Here is a 17,446-nt window from a genome sequence, read left to right on the forward strand (position 1 = left end):
TCATGTACCAAAATGTTCATTGCAGCTCTATTTACAATAGCCAGGAAACAACCTAAGTGTCCATCATTGGATGAATGGATAAAGAAGATGTGGCACATATATACAATGGAATATTACTCAGCCATAAAAAGAAACGAAATTGAGCTATTTGTAATGAGATGGATAGACCTAGAGTCAGTCATACAGAGTGAAGTAAGTCAGAAAGAGAGAGACAAATACCGTATGCTAACACATATATATGGAATTTAAGAAAAAAAATGTCATGAAGAACCTAGGGGTGAAACAGGAATAAAGATACAGACTTACTAGAGAATGGACTTGAGGATATGGGGAGGCGGAAGGGTAAACTGTGAGAAAGCGAGAGAGAGGCATGGACATATATTCATTACCAAACGTAAGGTAGATAGCTAGTGGGAAGCAGCCACATAGCTCAGGGAGATCAGCTCGGTGCTTTGTGACCGTCTGGAGGCGTGGGATAGGGAGGGTGGGAGGGAGGGAGGCGCAAACAGGAAGAGATATGGGAACATATGTATATATATATAACTGATTCATTTTGTTGTGAAGCTGAAACTAACATACCATTGTAAAGCAATTATACTCCAATAAAGATGTTAAAATAAAAATAAATAAATAAAATTAAAAAAAATTAAAAAGTAAAGCTGCTGGCTAGACCAGGTCCTAAACCATTGTTAACATCCTTTCCCAAAGGGCTATGAGAAAAATCTCCCTCGGAAGCATCTTAAAAAGTGAATTCTCGCAAACAATCATCTCAAACATTTTAAAACTGCTCCCATATTGTATACATTCTAAAATGTGTGCTTGGAAAGTGAAAAATGAGTTGTAAAGGAAATACAACCAGGAGAAATTGAGTGCACAGTTTTTTATAGATAATCGAGGTAAACATAAGAAACAAATAGTAACTTTCAAATGATAACACAATAAGAGCGACTGAAATGACTTCTTATATCATAAATTTTTAAAGGGAGTTGAAGAAAACATCAATCCTAAAACCACAGTTAACCAAATTATTTTAAAAAGTCCATTCATTCAATAAATAATTGTTCCACCTGAGAAGAACTAGGCTGGGACTCCGAGAGACCATTAGTTTACTTTCACCTTTCCACTATTCTCCTCTTGCTAATTTACCTTCCTCATCTATAGGTTTTACCTTGTCTCTCCTCCCTTCTCTAAATAAACAATTCATTTGAGTTCACATGTGAGGGTTGCTGAAATGACAGACAAAAATGTATGTTTATTGAAGGTAGAAAAAGGTCATGGATCAACCTTAAGAAGATTACCAAAATAATCTGTTTCATCTGGAGTACTTACTGACTGTAACACTAAATGCAGACTATAGCTAGTATCAGTGAGCATAAGCCATGTGCCAGACACTTTACCCACATTAACTCATTTAATTTTCACAAGCCAGTAAGGTCGATCCTATTATATTATTCCCAGTTTTCTGATGATGAAACTAGACAAAGAGGTGTTAAGTAAATTGCCCAAGTCATACAGCCAATAAGCACTAAAAAAGCAGGGATGTGAAGCAGGTAGCTGGGCCCTAAGGCCCATGATGACCCCACTTGGCCTTGCTTATTACTATGGTTAACATATCTTGTGTGGACATAAGGAACAGATTTGTGGTTGCCAAGGGTGGGGAGGGGTGGAATGGACTGGGAGTTTGGTATTAGCAGATGCAAACTATTACTTATAGAATGGATAAACAACAAAGTCCTACTGTATAGCACAGGGAACCATATTCAGTATCCTGTGATAAACCATAATGGAAAAGAATATAAAAAAGAATACGTATATGTATAACTGAGTCACTTTGCTGTACAGCAGAAATTAAGACAACATTGTAAATTACATGTTAATAAAAAAAATTAAAGATTTTTAAAAATTAAAAAAATATATATCCTGTATGGACACTGTGGATAGATGGGTATGGGAAGGGAGGAGGAAAAAGAGGAAAATGAGAGGCATAAGAATTATTGTTGACCCTTGAACAATGCAAAGGTTAGGGACACCCATCCCCATGTAGTCAAAAATCTGCATATAACTTTATAGTCAGCCCCCCCCCATATCTGTGGTTACGTGGATCCATATTTGAGGTTATGTGGATCCCTATCCGAGGTTCTGTATCTGAGAATTCAACCACCCGCGGATCATGTAGAACTGTGGTATTTACTGTTGAAAAAAATCTGCAAATAAGTGGATCCACACAGTTCAAACCCATGTCGTTCAAGGGTCAAATGCACAGCAAAAATACTATAGTAAATTCTGTGGCTTATTTTATCTAAACTGATGTTTTGCATGGTTAATATTTCTTCTTACAGGAAAATTATAGGACATAACCAAGAATAAGATATTATTAACATATTTTGTATTTTGATTTCAAAAATAATTTCCAAATGTCCAAATATTACGTTGATATTTGAAGAAAACACCTGCAGTGGTGTTTAACAGGTGGAAACAAACTGTTGTTTCCTCCTAGCCTCTGTAACTTCCATCTATATTTTGCATAACACTTGTTTGGATTTCAAGAGTAATAGTACTTAAAAGGCTACTTTGCTATTAGGAAAGCACATACAAATGCCCATCAACTGATGAACAGATACATACAACGTGGTAGATCCATAGCATGGAATATACATTTTGGGATAAAAAGGAATGAAGTAGTGATACAATACTACAACATGGATGAACCTTGAAAACTTTATAAGTGAAAGAAGCCAAAGTGGACATATTATATAATGCTATTTATATGAAATGTCCAGAATAGGTAAATCTGTAGAAACAGAAAATAGATTAGTGTTTGCCTAGGATTGGATGGGAGTTAAGGGGAAATGGGGAATGACTGCTAATGGCTATGGGGTTTCTTTGGGGGATGATGAAAATGTTCTAAAATTGACTGTAGTCATGATCAAACCTCGGTGAACATACTCAAAGCCACTGAATAGTACACTTTAGATGGGTAAATTGTATGGTATATGAATTACATCAATAAAGTTGTTATAAGAAAAATCATGTGAAAAGGGGGTCATTCTGGCCGCTCACATATGGAGTTCTACTGATTTCATTATAGACTCCATACGAACACTTTTAATACAGTTCCATTAGGTAGACAAGATAAAAGCAGAACAATTTAACTAAGGTAAAGAGCTGGGTAACAATGAAATCTGATGAAAGCAAACATTTTTCTGAGAAATCAGAAGTTACAAGAATTACTAGATAAAGTGCTGATTTTCATGTAATAGTTCAATTCCTCTGTAGGTAGCATAAGGGGAGAAGAGACACAAGGTTGCAGAAAACTGAAATAAAAGGTAAAATAGACCAAGTAGAGAGAGAAAAGTCATCTTTTGAAGAGACCAAAGAACACACACACCAAGGCAAAAACTAGACTGTGGTATAAACACAGCTACAGAAAGAATGTACTTGTCAGAAAAAAGGGACCAGACAGGGAAGGTACACACACAGCTACTATTTATTTAGCACCTCTTAGGTGCCACGATCTGTAATTGGCCAGTTACACTGAGAAATAACGGTCTAAAAGATACACTTTGACACTGCCCTTCCAAACTGTCTTGGGGAAGGGGTACCAGGGCAGCAGACTCTAGAATGCTGAATAAACAATTCAGGATACTGAGCTGCTGTGCCGTTAGTCATCCAGCCTGCTCCCCTTCATCTGATTCCATGACGTTAGGCAACCTTCTCACTGTCCTCTGGCTTCCCACAAGTTGACAAGCAGTGTGCATAACATAACTACAGAGCTATAGAAAATAAAGCAGTGGAGCAATAGAGGTTATTGTATATGCAGAGAGTCTGCAAGAATATATATAGACTAAGCTGTGAACAATTGTTATCTCATGAGGTGGGGTCAGAAAGGACTCTACTGATACATGTCCATATGTAGATTGGATTTTTTAATAACCACACTACTTTTCTATTAGGAATAAATATGATACTTCTTAAATAATAATTTGGCTTTACCTTAATACTAGCTAAGCTGACAAAAATCTTCTGGTTTGTATGTCAGTTTAATAAATTAGCCTCCTGAGTCGATCTGCATGTCTTAAGACTTTGGTTTACATGAATCTACTATTAACAAAAGGATCTACTCTTAACATACTAGCAAAATCAAGTTTCTGAACCTCCAAAGCCCCAGGGCTTGGTGAATTCTAAAAACAATACTTGGCCAAGCTTCCAGGTTCAGCCTGGTAAAACCTGAACCACACCAAGGACACTGCATTCAAATTCTATAAGCAGAAAATATTAAAGAGCTATAATTTAGAATCCTTCTAGAGAATGTTTCCCAGCATTTCAGCATAATTTAAAAATAGGCAGCTCCTTGAACTGCAGACTGGCCTTAGCCAACTAACTTTGAAAGAAAAGAGGCTGGTTCTATCCTACCACCAACCAACACCCTCTCCCTGTGCATGAATAGATCAGAATCATGGAGAAAGCCCTAGGAGCATGAGTCCTAGGTTTAGCCTGGCCCTAGAGTCTGGATCCTAAATCCAGCTACATTCCCATCCCCAGCCGGGGGTTTAAAATTAAAGGTCAGAGTACCCTGTAGTAGTAGCCACTGGATGGTGCCAATATTTCATCATCAGATAACCAGCTGGCCCTCAGCCACCTGAAAGTATGGCCAATTGGTTATCTCCAAATGACTACTGGGTCTATTAATGCTATGCTGTCACGAAGCCCCCAAGTCCTACTTCTAGGTAAATCCAGCTACTCAAAATCAAGATATCAGTTATTTAAGTCTGAAATGGAAAAGAACAATACAGGGGAATCAAGCATTAAATTAACTGTTGGATTAGAAAACTATTGCAGTCCCTTCCAATCCTGAGATACAATGGTTTCACAATCAGCAAAGGTTTCCAGGAGAAGCAGAATTAATGAAAACCAGTTAAAGACCCAAAGTGATTAAAGAAAACTCACACAAAGACTAGAAACAGCCAAATAAGTGAGGAGGAACACTGAATCATCAAATTAATAGCCCTATAAATGACAGATACTAAACTTGCTGTTTAAAAAAAAAAAATCAACCAAGAATAATGAATGTTAATGGACCAACCTTGAATAAATAAATGCTCTGAAAACATGAGCATCTGTAAATCTCCATGCCCAATGAGTCATTAAAATATCCCACTCATAAGAAACCATTTTTGTCCACCTCCAAAGCCAAGTCTCAAGCTCAGGCAGACGTCATTTATATCTTAACTGGTTTGTATCCAGTTCTGGCAAACTATCTTTCCCATCAGTCAGTCCTCTATGTGGTTGTTAAAGCTACTTTTCTCTTAAGATTATTTATTAACACCTTAAGAGTAACTACTTTTTTTTCCTCTCTCTCCACACCTTTATTCCCATCTCTATGTCAATTGGTTCTTTCTGTACTGCCCAAAACAATGATTCTCAATCACAGGCTTCAAACAACTATACAACTTCTAACAACACTGCTCCCATCTTCAGTAGATATCCACTTCTCTGAAATCCAGTTAAATCCTGCTTCTTTACACAAAGTCAACCTTATAATAAACCAATCTTCTATTAGAACTACAGATATGATCACAAAGAAACAACCTATTCTAAGATGGTACATTTAAGACTGGGTTACAAAATGCCCAGCTAGTAATCCATTGTGGAATAAAAGTGCAAGCCCCTGAGAGAATCCCTCCATCCAACATGAGATAGGACTCCAAAGCTCCATACTTTGCCGCTTCCAATCCCGACAATACCATGGCTCCTTGGCCACAATGAGACCCATCTGTGGCCTGCTGGTGTACTATAAATATTACTTAGGTCACCTTATCACTGTCTAGACACAAGCTTTTGTGCTTTCACTTATGAAAACTGTCATAGTAATTGAACAGTATCAAAGGGAGAAGAAAAAACAGAGATGAGAATATAAATATGCAGAGACAGAAAAACACATGCACCACTGCCAAGAGTATCACGGGCTTTAGAAGAAGAAATCAAGGGGAAAAAACCCTCTGCTCTACTCCAACTCTTCTTTTTCTGCTAAGCATTTGGCTAGTAACACCTCTCCCCTTAGTCCTCCGCCATTGTATGATCTGGCCCCAAAGGGGCTACTTCTAGAGTAGGTCCCAACCACCCCACTGGGATCTTTCCACCCCAGAGATCCTTTGCAGGTCCAGCACCCCGTGCTGGTGCAAGTCCAGCTCAAGAAACCCTCCACGGTACAATACAGTGGATGTTTATTCCCAACTGTCTCTATTGTGTGCTTCCTGGGGAAGGCAGCTTCAAGCAGAAACGTGCTCTGGCCTGGGGCTGATCTCCAGGTGGTTTCTCAGCACGCTCTGGCATGTCTGTGTACGGTCTGCTGCAGCCGGCATTCACCAGCTCCCGAGCACCAGCAAAGCACATCTCTTCCCAACTCCTGCTCACCGACTTCATGTTGGTAGCCTGGTGGGAGTATTTATACGGTGGAAATCAGCAAATGTGACAAATCTGGGCATTTTCTTTCTTCCCTTGCAGAGCTGATTGTTAAACATTAACCAGTACACCACTACTTGTGCCTCAGTTTGTCATTTAATTTGAGTTTTTCTTTTATAGAGAAATAAGTTTTTGCATAGCCAAATAAATTTGACTTTAGACCTTTTCTCACTGCTTTTAAACTTCAATTATTTGATAAATATTGTTTTCTTCTACTTGTTTATGGTTTCATGAAATTAACTTTGATGTATGAGTTATCCAAAACCTTTTAACTAAATATCATAGCTAATTAATCATTGATTCAAAATGGCCCCTTTAACAAATAATAAATTCTTGTTTACACTATGGTCTTACATTTACACTCTTCCATTGACCTATTTTACTCTTGTGCCAACAACAAAACAATAGTAGCTAACATTTTTTGAGTACTTCCATGTACCAGAATTTGCTCAGTTCTTTAATTACATTATCTCATTTAATTGCACATTTTACAGGTGAGGAAACTCACGCCTGGAGAGATTAAGTCACTGAGCTATGGTCACATGTCTGGTAAGCTGCAAACTTAAAATCCAAATACTTTCCCTCCAACACCTAAACTCACTGCCACTCTGCTAAACTGTAACACATTACTGATTCCTACAGCATTTTTATCTGATATTGGTCTCTCCTTTATGTTTACTGTTTTGCCAAGCCCCTCTAAAAATATATGTATTTTTAACCCAGACCATGTTAACTTTATAAATTAATTGGGAAAAAAATGACATCATGTCAATATTCCATTTTTTGCCTCCAGGAACAAAGTATATTCCTCCAGTTCAAGTTTTATCTTATAAATCTCAAGAAAAGTTTTATAGTTTTCTTCATTTTGATCACACATATTTCTTGTTAGGATTATTTCAAAGTATTTTGTATTGGCTGTTACTAAGGTGAATGGGATATTTTTCCCATTATATGTTTCCAACTGGTTATTGTTGACACTTGGGAAAGCTACTGATTTTTGTATACTTACCAAATATAGCTCTTATTAATAATTTTCAGTTGATTTTCTTGGTTTTTGTATGTTGTCTCCTTTCTGATCATTATATTTATTTTTGTTTTGTGGTTTATTGCATCAGTCAGAACTTCTAGAACAATGGTAATAGTGATAGAAGGCTTGCTTATGTGCTCCCAAAGTAAAGAGAAAATCCTCTAGTGTGTCACTGTCAAGTATAATATTGGCTGTTGGTTCAAGGCAGTGGATCTTATTAAAGATGTAGTTTTTACCTTCTAGCTTTAAAATAGCTTTATAAAGGAGGAGACTTTGAACTTTCACAGGTTTTTTGAGTATACCACTGAGATAATTTTAGGGTTTTTCTTACCAACTTCCTATTTGAAACAGAAAAATTCTAGACTATCCAATAGGGAGGTAGGTCTGAGTTTGGTCCTGGTGTGTATGTCAGCTATAAGGCATCCTAGGTCAGTAGTACGGTCTGTTCTGCAAAAAATGTGTTTCTTTGACACACATTACCTCACACACAACTGGCAAATAGATGAATGATGTCAGTATAATGGAGAAGTCACTTTGGCTCACGTGCAATTTTCCCCAGCATGTTAATGTTTCCAAGTAGTGAGACTCAAGTTTCCTCATGATTATTAAGAGAAAGCTTTAGCAATATAAGACCTTCAGCAGGGGAAAAAAAGCTAAAAAAAATCTACAGAAGTCACTTACTTTTAAATGATGGCTGATTTAGTGGCTTCGAAAACACCATTACACTTTCCTTCTTTTAAGCTACCTGTCAAAGGTGCAAAATGCAGCTGAAAAAGCTGCAGAGACACTGCTCCCTGTATTAAAACAATGGATTAATTAAGAAGGCTCTGTCCTGGACCAGATATTTAATTCTGATGAAAAGGTCTCTGACAGAAGGAAATATCCTATAAGACCTACTTCTCAAAGAAGAGAGCATTAAGCTCCAGGGTTGAAGGCTACAAGATTTTTCTGACTGTGATACTGGATGCAAACACCAGTAAACTGTGCTGGGCTTTTTGTTTGTTTGTTTGTCTGTTTGTTTCCCTTTGTACTTCTTTTAGGACTATACTTGGTTACAAAATTCCTTAGTTTTAAGTGTTCTGTCCCAACTCTATTTCCCAATCAGCCCTGTTGTTTTTAGCACCTGAATTTGCACAACATGAGTTTATTTTATTTTTAAATTGTTGTTGAGGTTTTAATCTTGCTGTTTTTGTTTTCTCATATTTTCCAGGTTCATCTGTATGGGATGGCAGAGAAACATCTGCATTCCTCCTAGAACCATCGGGTCTAATGCAACCTGCTTATCACAGTGCAGCCCACTTGAGATTTGAGATTTTTTTTTTAACCCAGGCAGCTAACAGAAACGAAGTACCTGCCATCAAGGAATCTAAGATAATTGAGTTAAATATTAAAAAGTTTAAATCATTTTTCATAGATGGAGTACCTGCAGTGAAGAGAGGGGGTGTGCAAATTTCTGAAGTATATTCACATGAAGAGGCTGGCCACACTTGGGCTCCACTGTCTCATTTACAATACACATCTGTCACCAAACTCCTGATATTCTCCTGCACAACCTGCTCCACCAACAGCCTTCCCCTTCTCTGTAAACAGTAATTCCACCTTCTCAGGCGTTCAGACTAAAAGCCTTATTATGGCCTTTCTTCCTCATGCCATATGCCCCATTCATCACGAAATGCTGCTGTCTCAACCTTCCAACCACGTCCAGAATCTGACCATGTGTCCTCACTTCTCCACAGCTACCACCACTATCTCTCACCTGAGTCACTGCAATAGATTTCTCTCTGCTTCTATCCTTGTCCCCTCAACACCAGTTTCAATAAGATAAAGCCCTTTTCCTCAGAAAGCCAGATCACGTTATTCATCTGCTCAAAAGCCCGCAATGTCTTCCAACCTCACTCAGATCAAAAGCCAAAGTTTTTATAATGGCCTACAAGACCCAAGTCGCTCTGGCACCAACCACCTCTGACCTGTTCCCTTCCCTCCACACAATACTCCAACCACTCTGGCCTTGTAGCCTCTCCAGCCTCTCAGGCCTGCTTCCATCTCCTGACTTAAGTACTTGCTGTTCCCTCTGCCTAGAACGCTCCTCTCCTAGGTAATCAAGGTGGCTTGCCCCCTCACTTCCTTTAGGTTTTTGCTCAAACATCATCAGAGAGGCTTTTCTTGACCACCATATTGTAAATTGCAAATACACACACAACTCCCTATCCCCCTTCCCTAACTTACTTTTCTCCATAGCAGAATGCACCTTCATCTACTAAACTATGTATTTTACTTACTTCTGTACCTGCCCTGTCCACTAGAAAAGAAGCTTGATGTTCTCTGCGGCATCCCCAGTACCTAGAATAGTTCTCGCTCAATAACTACTTGCGGAGTGACTGAATAAGGTTCACTGCATGGTGTGATGAAGGAGGTGACAAAGATGACTCCAGGTTACGGCCTTCACCATCACAAATTCAAGGAATACTTGGAAGAAGGTGAGCAGTGCACAGAAGTTTATTTTAATGCAGTCATAAGGCTAGGTTGTGAAAACTTGTTCAAGAGGTTTACTGAGCCCCTTCCTCAGATCAAGCACACTTGAAATGAAAGGGTTTTGAGTGGTTCGACTTGTTAGACACCCCAGCGACTCACAAGATTGTTCTTCTATGATGTGGCAAGACTTCTGAACACAGCAAATCTGAGACTGCAGGGGGGGAAAAAAAACCCAGAAGCACTGCTGACATGACCAAGGAAATACGAGCATTCTGACTAAAACTGGACATGTGACTCAAGCAGCTGGAGACTGCATTCACTGTCCACAGCAGATCAGCCCCACACTCAACGAAATCATTGCATTTAAAAAGTGAAGAATCTTATAAATCAATTTCAAAAGAAATTCACACATTTTAAAAAGAAATCACGCTGTCAGTATCTGCAGTTGACTTTGAAGGTCATCCCTTGGGGATAGGCTTGAATCATAACGCATTTGTCCCACTGGCATGGCTCACATTTTCATGAACAAAATGCAAGAGCTGAAAGCAAAATCCGACGAACAAAAAGTCAATATTCATGACATTTTGAAGATGAATTCGCAAAGCTTAGAACAATCCTAAAACTTCTCACATGTGCTCAACTCGGTTTTCTATCCCTGATGCTGTGAAAACCTATTCTTTTTCATGAAAGTGTTGAAATCAACCCTGGAGCTACTATCTGTGATGTAAACCTAGAGTCATAATAAATTGAAATATGCCTCGCTATCCACCTAGAGCTGCAGAATATGGTTGTTTCTTAAGCGTCACTTTCCTCTTATTAGATCAAGAACACTATAGGAGTAGCTCCAGGCCTGTAACTGCACTTTTGGGATTAACAAGTTTACTCAATTGTTTTTCAAACTGACTTTGATTTATTTTGAAATCATATTATAGATCTGTTTTATTTCATTACTGTTAAGAATTTAAACTTCACATGGGCCCACACATGTATGGATTTCAAATTATGTAATTCATTACTTTAAAAACATAGGCGCTTACTTTTCAGTGGGACAAGGGAATGAAATATAAGGACTGCCTGAGAAACTGTCAGAGACTGAAGGAGTTAACTAAGGAAACATGATGGCTAAATGCAATATGGGATCTAGAATTAAATCCTAGGATAGAAAAAAAAAAAAGGTCAATTGTGGAAAAATTAGGAGAACCTGAATAAAGGCTGTAGCTTAGTTAGTGGTATTGTACCAATGTTAATTTCTTAGTTCTGATAAATGGACTATATCATGTAAGATGTTAACATTAGGAGAAGATGGATGAAGGGAATACAGGAACATTTCATACTCTTTGCAACTCTTCTGTAAATCTAAAATTATTTCAAGGGAGGTCCCTAGTAGCCCAGTGGTTAGGATCCTGTGCTTTCACTACTGTGGTCCAGGTTCAATCCCTGGTCGGGGAATAGAGACTGAGATCCTGCAAGCCATGTGGTGTGGCCATAAATAAATAAATAAATAAATAAATAAATAAATAAATAAAATAAATAAAATTACTTCAAAATGAATATTAATTCTAGATTTAAAAACTCTAGAAACACAATAAAACTTTTTAGTCATTTTAGGGTGATCTATTAAAAAAAAAGCCAATGCCACAAAGATGGTTTCATTTAGTTATTGATACAGAATCAAGGAAGGTTACAGAAATCTGGAATTTCAGCTACTCTCAATATGCAAGTTGTCAAAAATAGATTTGACAACAACAACAAAAAATATTCCTTTGCTCTGTCACAACAAAATATAAAAGACACATAAAAGAAAACCACCTCAAAATAACAAAAACGATCACATTTATATAGACTTGAAGTGACAACGAAGATTAGAATAAACCATTATTTCAACTAACGTGGGATATGAAGGGCGTTGTAAATTTGGAAGGGAACTAAAGCATATAGTGGTTGTTTCTATGTGCTGGAATTATAAAGGATTAGCTTATCCTTTAAGCTTTTCTTTACAATGGCCGTATAAAGATTTAAAATCTGGGCTTCCCTGGTGGCGCAGTGGTTGAGAGTCCGCCTGCTGATGCAGGGGACATGGGTTCATGCCCCGGTCCGGGAAGATCCCACATGCTGCGGAGTGGCTGGGCCCGTGAGCCATGGCCGTTGAGCCTGCGGGTCCCGAGCCTGTGCTCCGCAACGGGAGAGGCCACAACAGTGAAAGGCCCGCATACCGCAAAAATAAATAAATAAATAAATAAATAAATAAAAGATTTAAAATCTGAACAATAAGCATAATACATTTTGGTGTTAGTCCATGTGATACTGAGATAAAATAACAGGAAGCTATTTCTGATCCTGCAAGCTCTCACACTCTTGCTCCACTTTTGTCCCTTCTCACCTGCAATGGTTTAGACTCTGACCAGTTCTCCCCTTGTCTTCTGCATCAACAGTCTCCCTACACTCCTCCACTGCACTTCAGTCTATTTTTCCATTTTTATAAGCTATTTTCCTAAAATTCAGGTTACAACACAACACTTCTCTGTCGAAACAAAACCACAGAAACTCTAATGGCTCTACCTATTGACTAAAGAAGAAAAAACCCTTCCACAAACTCAATACCCACCATCAAGCTTCCTCCAAGCCTCTGTTCATGCCCTTCTCATTAATAAAATTACCTACTTTAACTAACATTTGCTGAGTGCTTATTTTATGCTAAGCAAAATGCTAAGAGATTTACATGTCATTTTTTCCCTATAGTCTTCTCACCAACCCCTAGGGGTAAGCGCTACTACTAAATGAAAAAAAGTCAGAGCTTTAGTTAATTTTCCTAAGGTTACCTGACTAGTAGGTGGTGGTGTAAGAACTTGGACCCCAATCTCTAAGTTTCAAAGTCCAAACTCTGAACACAATCTTCTTGCCAACTTCTATCATTCCATCAAGTCCCAGAACAAATGCTAACTTCTACTACCATCCCTAATTCCTCCAGGTGGAAGTGATAAGCTTTTCCATGGACCCACACGCCTGTTTAATTTCCTTTTATAGATCTTATTGCATCCTGCCTTATATGTAGGAAACAATATACATGTCTAAATTACCCATTAGATTCAAGAGCTTTGAGAACAGGAACAGCTAAATTATTATCCTTCACAACTTGGACTCATGATAATGCCATGGGGTAGCAGAACTGAGTAAATGTCTATCAAAGAAGGAAATCGTGTTCAGAGAAACTTAGACTTCTGCTTAATTCTCCTAGTTGTTCACATACACACACGTTTGGACTATAGACACCAAGAATTTCACAGAATACAAAGAACACAGATTTTGAAGCTCGACAAACCTGTTTACAAATCCCGGCTCTACTAAAAATAAACTACTGTCTGACCTTGGGGGCAACTCACTTAACCAATGTGTCCTTAATTCCTCATCTATAACACTGAGACTAATGATAATATGTGTAAAACACATAGCACTATATAGCAAAGTAAACTTTTGATAGGTGTTTCTTATGAGAACTTGTTTCATGCCCAGAATGACAGGACCCTCTTTAAAAAGAGTCAATACATATATACACTACCAAACGTAAAACAGATAGCTAGTGGGAAGCAGCCGCATAGCACAGGGATATCAGCTCGGTGCTTTGTGACCGCCTGGAGGGGTGGGATAGGGAGGGTGGGAGGGAGGGAGATGCAAGAGGGAAGAGATATGGGGACATATGTATATGTATAACTGATTCACTTTGTTATAAAGCAGAAACTAACACACCATTGTAAAGCAATTATACCCCAATAAAGATGTTAAAAAAAAAAAAAAGAAATGCTGAAAGGAGTTCCTCCAGCTGAAATGAAAAGATGCTAATCAGTGACATGAAAACATAAGAAAATATACAACATACTGGTTAAGGCAAATACCCCAATAGATGTTAAAAAAAAAAAGGGTCAATACTTCTATAGATAGATGACGTGAAACTTAGATAACAAGATCCAGGATGGTGTATGATTAAGTGCTAAGTGTTCAGGGATGGGAATGATCAGTGTTGACCAAAAAGAAGACTTCTTGGGGACTTCCCTGGTGGTCCAGTGGCTAAGGCTCCACACTCCCAATGCAGGGGGCCCGGGTTCAATCCCTGGTCAGGGAACTAGATCCCACATGCCGCAACTAAGAGTTCACATGCTACAACTAAAGTTCCTGCACGCAGCAAGGATGATCCCGGGTGCCACAACTAAGACCTGGTGCAGTCAAATAAAAAAATTTTTTTAATTAAAAAAAAAACCAACTAGCATTGTAGTTCGTAACCTTTAAAAGAAAGCAAGAAAGAAAGGAGGGAAGGGAGGGAGGGAGAGAGGAAAGAAAGAAAGAGAAAGAAAGAAAGAAAGAAAGAGAGAGAAAGAAAAAGAAAGAAAAGAAAGAAGAAAGAAAGAAAGAAAAGAAAAGAAAAAGGAAGAAAGAAGGAAAGAAAGGAAGAAAGAAGGAAAGAAAGAAAGCCTCCTTGAAAGGAAAGAATATGAGCTGGCTCATCAGGATAGGACTTGGACAGAAAGGAGATAAATTCCAAAAAGGAGACAATCATAAGTAAAAGCAGGGAGGCCAGAGTAAAGATGCTCATTCAAAAAGTATGCCTCCAGTACAGTTCTTGCTCAGTGGACAAATGCCAGATGAATAAACCGAGGGCAGAGTCCAGAGAGAACTATGAATCTAATGCTGGTATAAAGGATATTGTGCTAAACAGAATAAAAGCGGGAAAGGAGAACCTTCATACTGCTTATAGGAAAATGAGAATTAGTGGTTTATCTAATGAATGCATGAATACGAGTTTGCTATAATGAGCATAAGCAAAGTCTTACCAGTGGATAGATCCTTTGTTTTTTATTAGCTTTATTCACTACTTTTATCTCTAACATCAATGTCGGTATTCCCACCCAATCCTGTCTTTTAGCGGTGTGAAATGTATTTGTATGCACAGAGAAATAATAACTTGGAAAACCATTGTATACGTTCCCATGTGACTGAGGGTGTAGATAAAATGCAGAAGACATAGGGCTGAGTGTTCCTTACAAGTTAAAAATGCTGTTTGATTCTGACGACCATCAGAACCAGGAAAAGTATTTTATTATTAATATTTTACTCAGAACAAAACATGTAGGCACATTCTGTTGAGGGAAAAACAAAGCAATGCCAAACTGGTTAATGAACTATGATACTGATATGTACAATCGTATGAACTATCACTGCTCTGTGATGGCTGGTAAGGAATCAGACAATATACACAGAACATAAGACTTTTTCAAAATGGACTCACACCTTCAAGACTCCTATTACTTGAATGAAATGCACTCAGTTGCAATTTTACACAAATCATCCACCATGAAATGGTATAAGAGCCCAGCATCCTGAGTTTACATATGGATTTTTCATATCAGTGGGCACCTGTTCAATCAGAACTGAAAAAACAAAAAAGAAAACACCTAGCTGACAAGTGTTTTTTTTTTTTTTTTTTTTTTTTTTTTCTCACTGTGCAGCTTGAGGGATCTTAGTTCCAGACTAGGGATTGAACCCGTGCCCTCAGCAGTGAAAGAGTGGAGTCCTAACCACTGGACTTGTCAGGGAATTCCCTGAAAAGAATTAATAAAGCAAAATGTAATCCACTCATCTCTGCAGTCCATATTAACCACAGTGACAATAAGGAATAACACCCCTATCTCTAATTCATCAACATTATATGTCCTAGAAATAAATTTGGGGTAACTCTTACTCTAATCAAAATTACCAGCCAACAGGAATAATTTATGCCAAATGGAGGAGGCCCTTTTGAGAATTACAATGTTAATGATGAAAATATCAGAAAGAAAATTAAAAACTAAATATGTTGAATGGAATTACTGTATTTTAACATAATATTTAATGTGGTATAAAATGGTTATTTTTCTTTTTATTACCTATTTTCATTCATATGTCACGAGAAAGGCCAGAGGCTTTGAATTTGCCTGTATCCCTTAGGAGATGGGGAAGGCATACTTTCAGCATATGTACTAGCCAATGCTGCATAAATTGCATTGTTTTTCAATTGGCCCACAGGCCATTAATGGAATTTGAGATACCTAAAAAATAGAGGAAAGGAAATAACGTAAGACCTGTGTTCTAATTCCCAATATGCTTACCAGCTAAATCTTTTTAGACTTTTAACTTCTATCAACTTGTTTTCTCATCTGTAAATAGGATAGTTATATCTAACACAGGACAGTTAATGGTGGCTCATTTTCTTCTTTGAAGGACACAAAGTGTCCCCACAAAAATCAGAGGCAGTTCTCTGACTGGAAGAGGGTGCATGAAGATGCCTCTGCACAGTACTGCACTGAAAATTATGAAAGTATTAGCTGTCTTATCAAGAACGGGGACTTGGAGATACCGAGGAAACCAAATATTCCACAGGCTCCTCCTTGATGCCAACACTGCCGGGTATAGGGATCACAAATTATACATGGCAACAATGATGAGGGAGATGCAAAGAAGACAAAAAATGAATATCCACAGTGCAAACTCATATAAGGTATGCAATAAAAATTTATACAAGTCTTTTTTTTTAGATTAATTGAATACAAAAAGTCTGATTGGGATTGACATATATACACTAATATGTATAAAATGGATAACTAATAAGAACCTGCTGTATAAAAAATAAAATAAAATAAAATTCAAAAAGAAAAAAAGAAAAGAAAAAGTCTGGCCATCTAGATTCTTGGAAAAACTAAATCCTCTTATCAGAATTCAACTCAACATTGAACACCTATTATGTGCAAGCTACTATATAGGGGCTATTGAAGACAGGAGAAAAAATTAAAAGTCCCTTACCTCCAACTAACCAATACATAAAAAGAAAAAAAAAAAATTCCTACAGTAGATATACAAAAGTATCATGAGACTAGAGGACAGACTCTCCATAATCCTGAGCCTAACATTTAAGGTCACAATCTACCTTTCAGCCAGATCTCACACTATAGATAAATACTCCAGTCATTCCAAACCACTTTTGCCAAACATATCAAGCATTGTATGCTTCTGTGCTTTTGCTCACGCCATTCCTTCAGGCTAGAGTTCCTTCACTCCTACTGAGGTTATTATTCACCCTCAAGACCAAATTCCATTCCATTTGCTTCACAAAGCCTTTCCCACACCAAGCTGGAATTAAGGGAGGTGACTAAAACAACAACAAATGATAGAGGAAACAAATGGAAAGAAGGAAAGGAACGCAAAATCTGTACCAGAGGAGCTAGAAGGTAAGTATAAGACTAAAAATTCGTCAGAAACTTCTAGAAAAACATCATCCCATGCTACAAGAGAAAATGAACAAGTCTAACAAGGTCTGGAATGACGAATCCAAGATGTAAGAGAAAGATGTCAAGATTATGGGATAATAAAAATGACAAAAAACCCAGCAGCAGAAATCTGAGAAATGTATCTAGGGATTATGAAACCTAAGGCCTTAAAGCCACAGTTGGTATTTTCATC

At 37.8% G+C, this 17,446-nt stretch overlaps 1 protein-coding gene across 1 annotated transcript in view; it reads right to left on the bottom strand.

The window, feature by feature from the left end:
• Positions 1-6,423, bottom strand: part of SLC44A1 (solute carrier family 44 member 1) — a 132,275-nt gene extending 125,852 nt beyond the window's left edge. The window contains exons 1-2 of the mRNA XM_007447291.1: positions 6,292-6,423; positions 4,195-4,259 (exon numbers count right to left, since the gene is read on the bottom strand). Of these exons, the coding sequence (XP_007447353.1) occupies positions 4,195-4,259; positions 6,292-6,423 (197 nt within the window). The remainder of the gene's footprint in view (positions 1-4,194; positions 4,260-6,291) is intronic.
• Between the last annotated feature and the right edge of the window lie 11,023 nt (positions 6,424-17,446).

The sequence above is a fragment of the Lipotes vexillifer genome, unplaced genomic scaffold (assembly GCF_000442215.2).
Source record: "Lipotes vexillifer unplaced genomic scaffold, Lipotes_vexillifer_v1.1 scaffold1035, whole genome shotgun sequence".
NCBI lineage: Eukaryota > Metazoa > Chordata > Mammalia > Artiodactyla > Lipotidae > Lipotes > Lipotes vexillifer.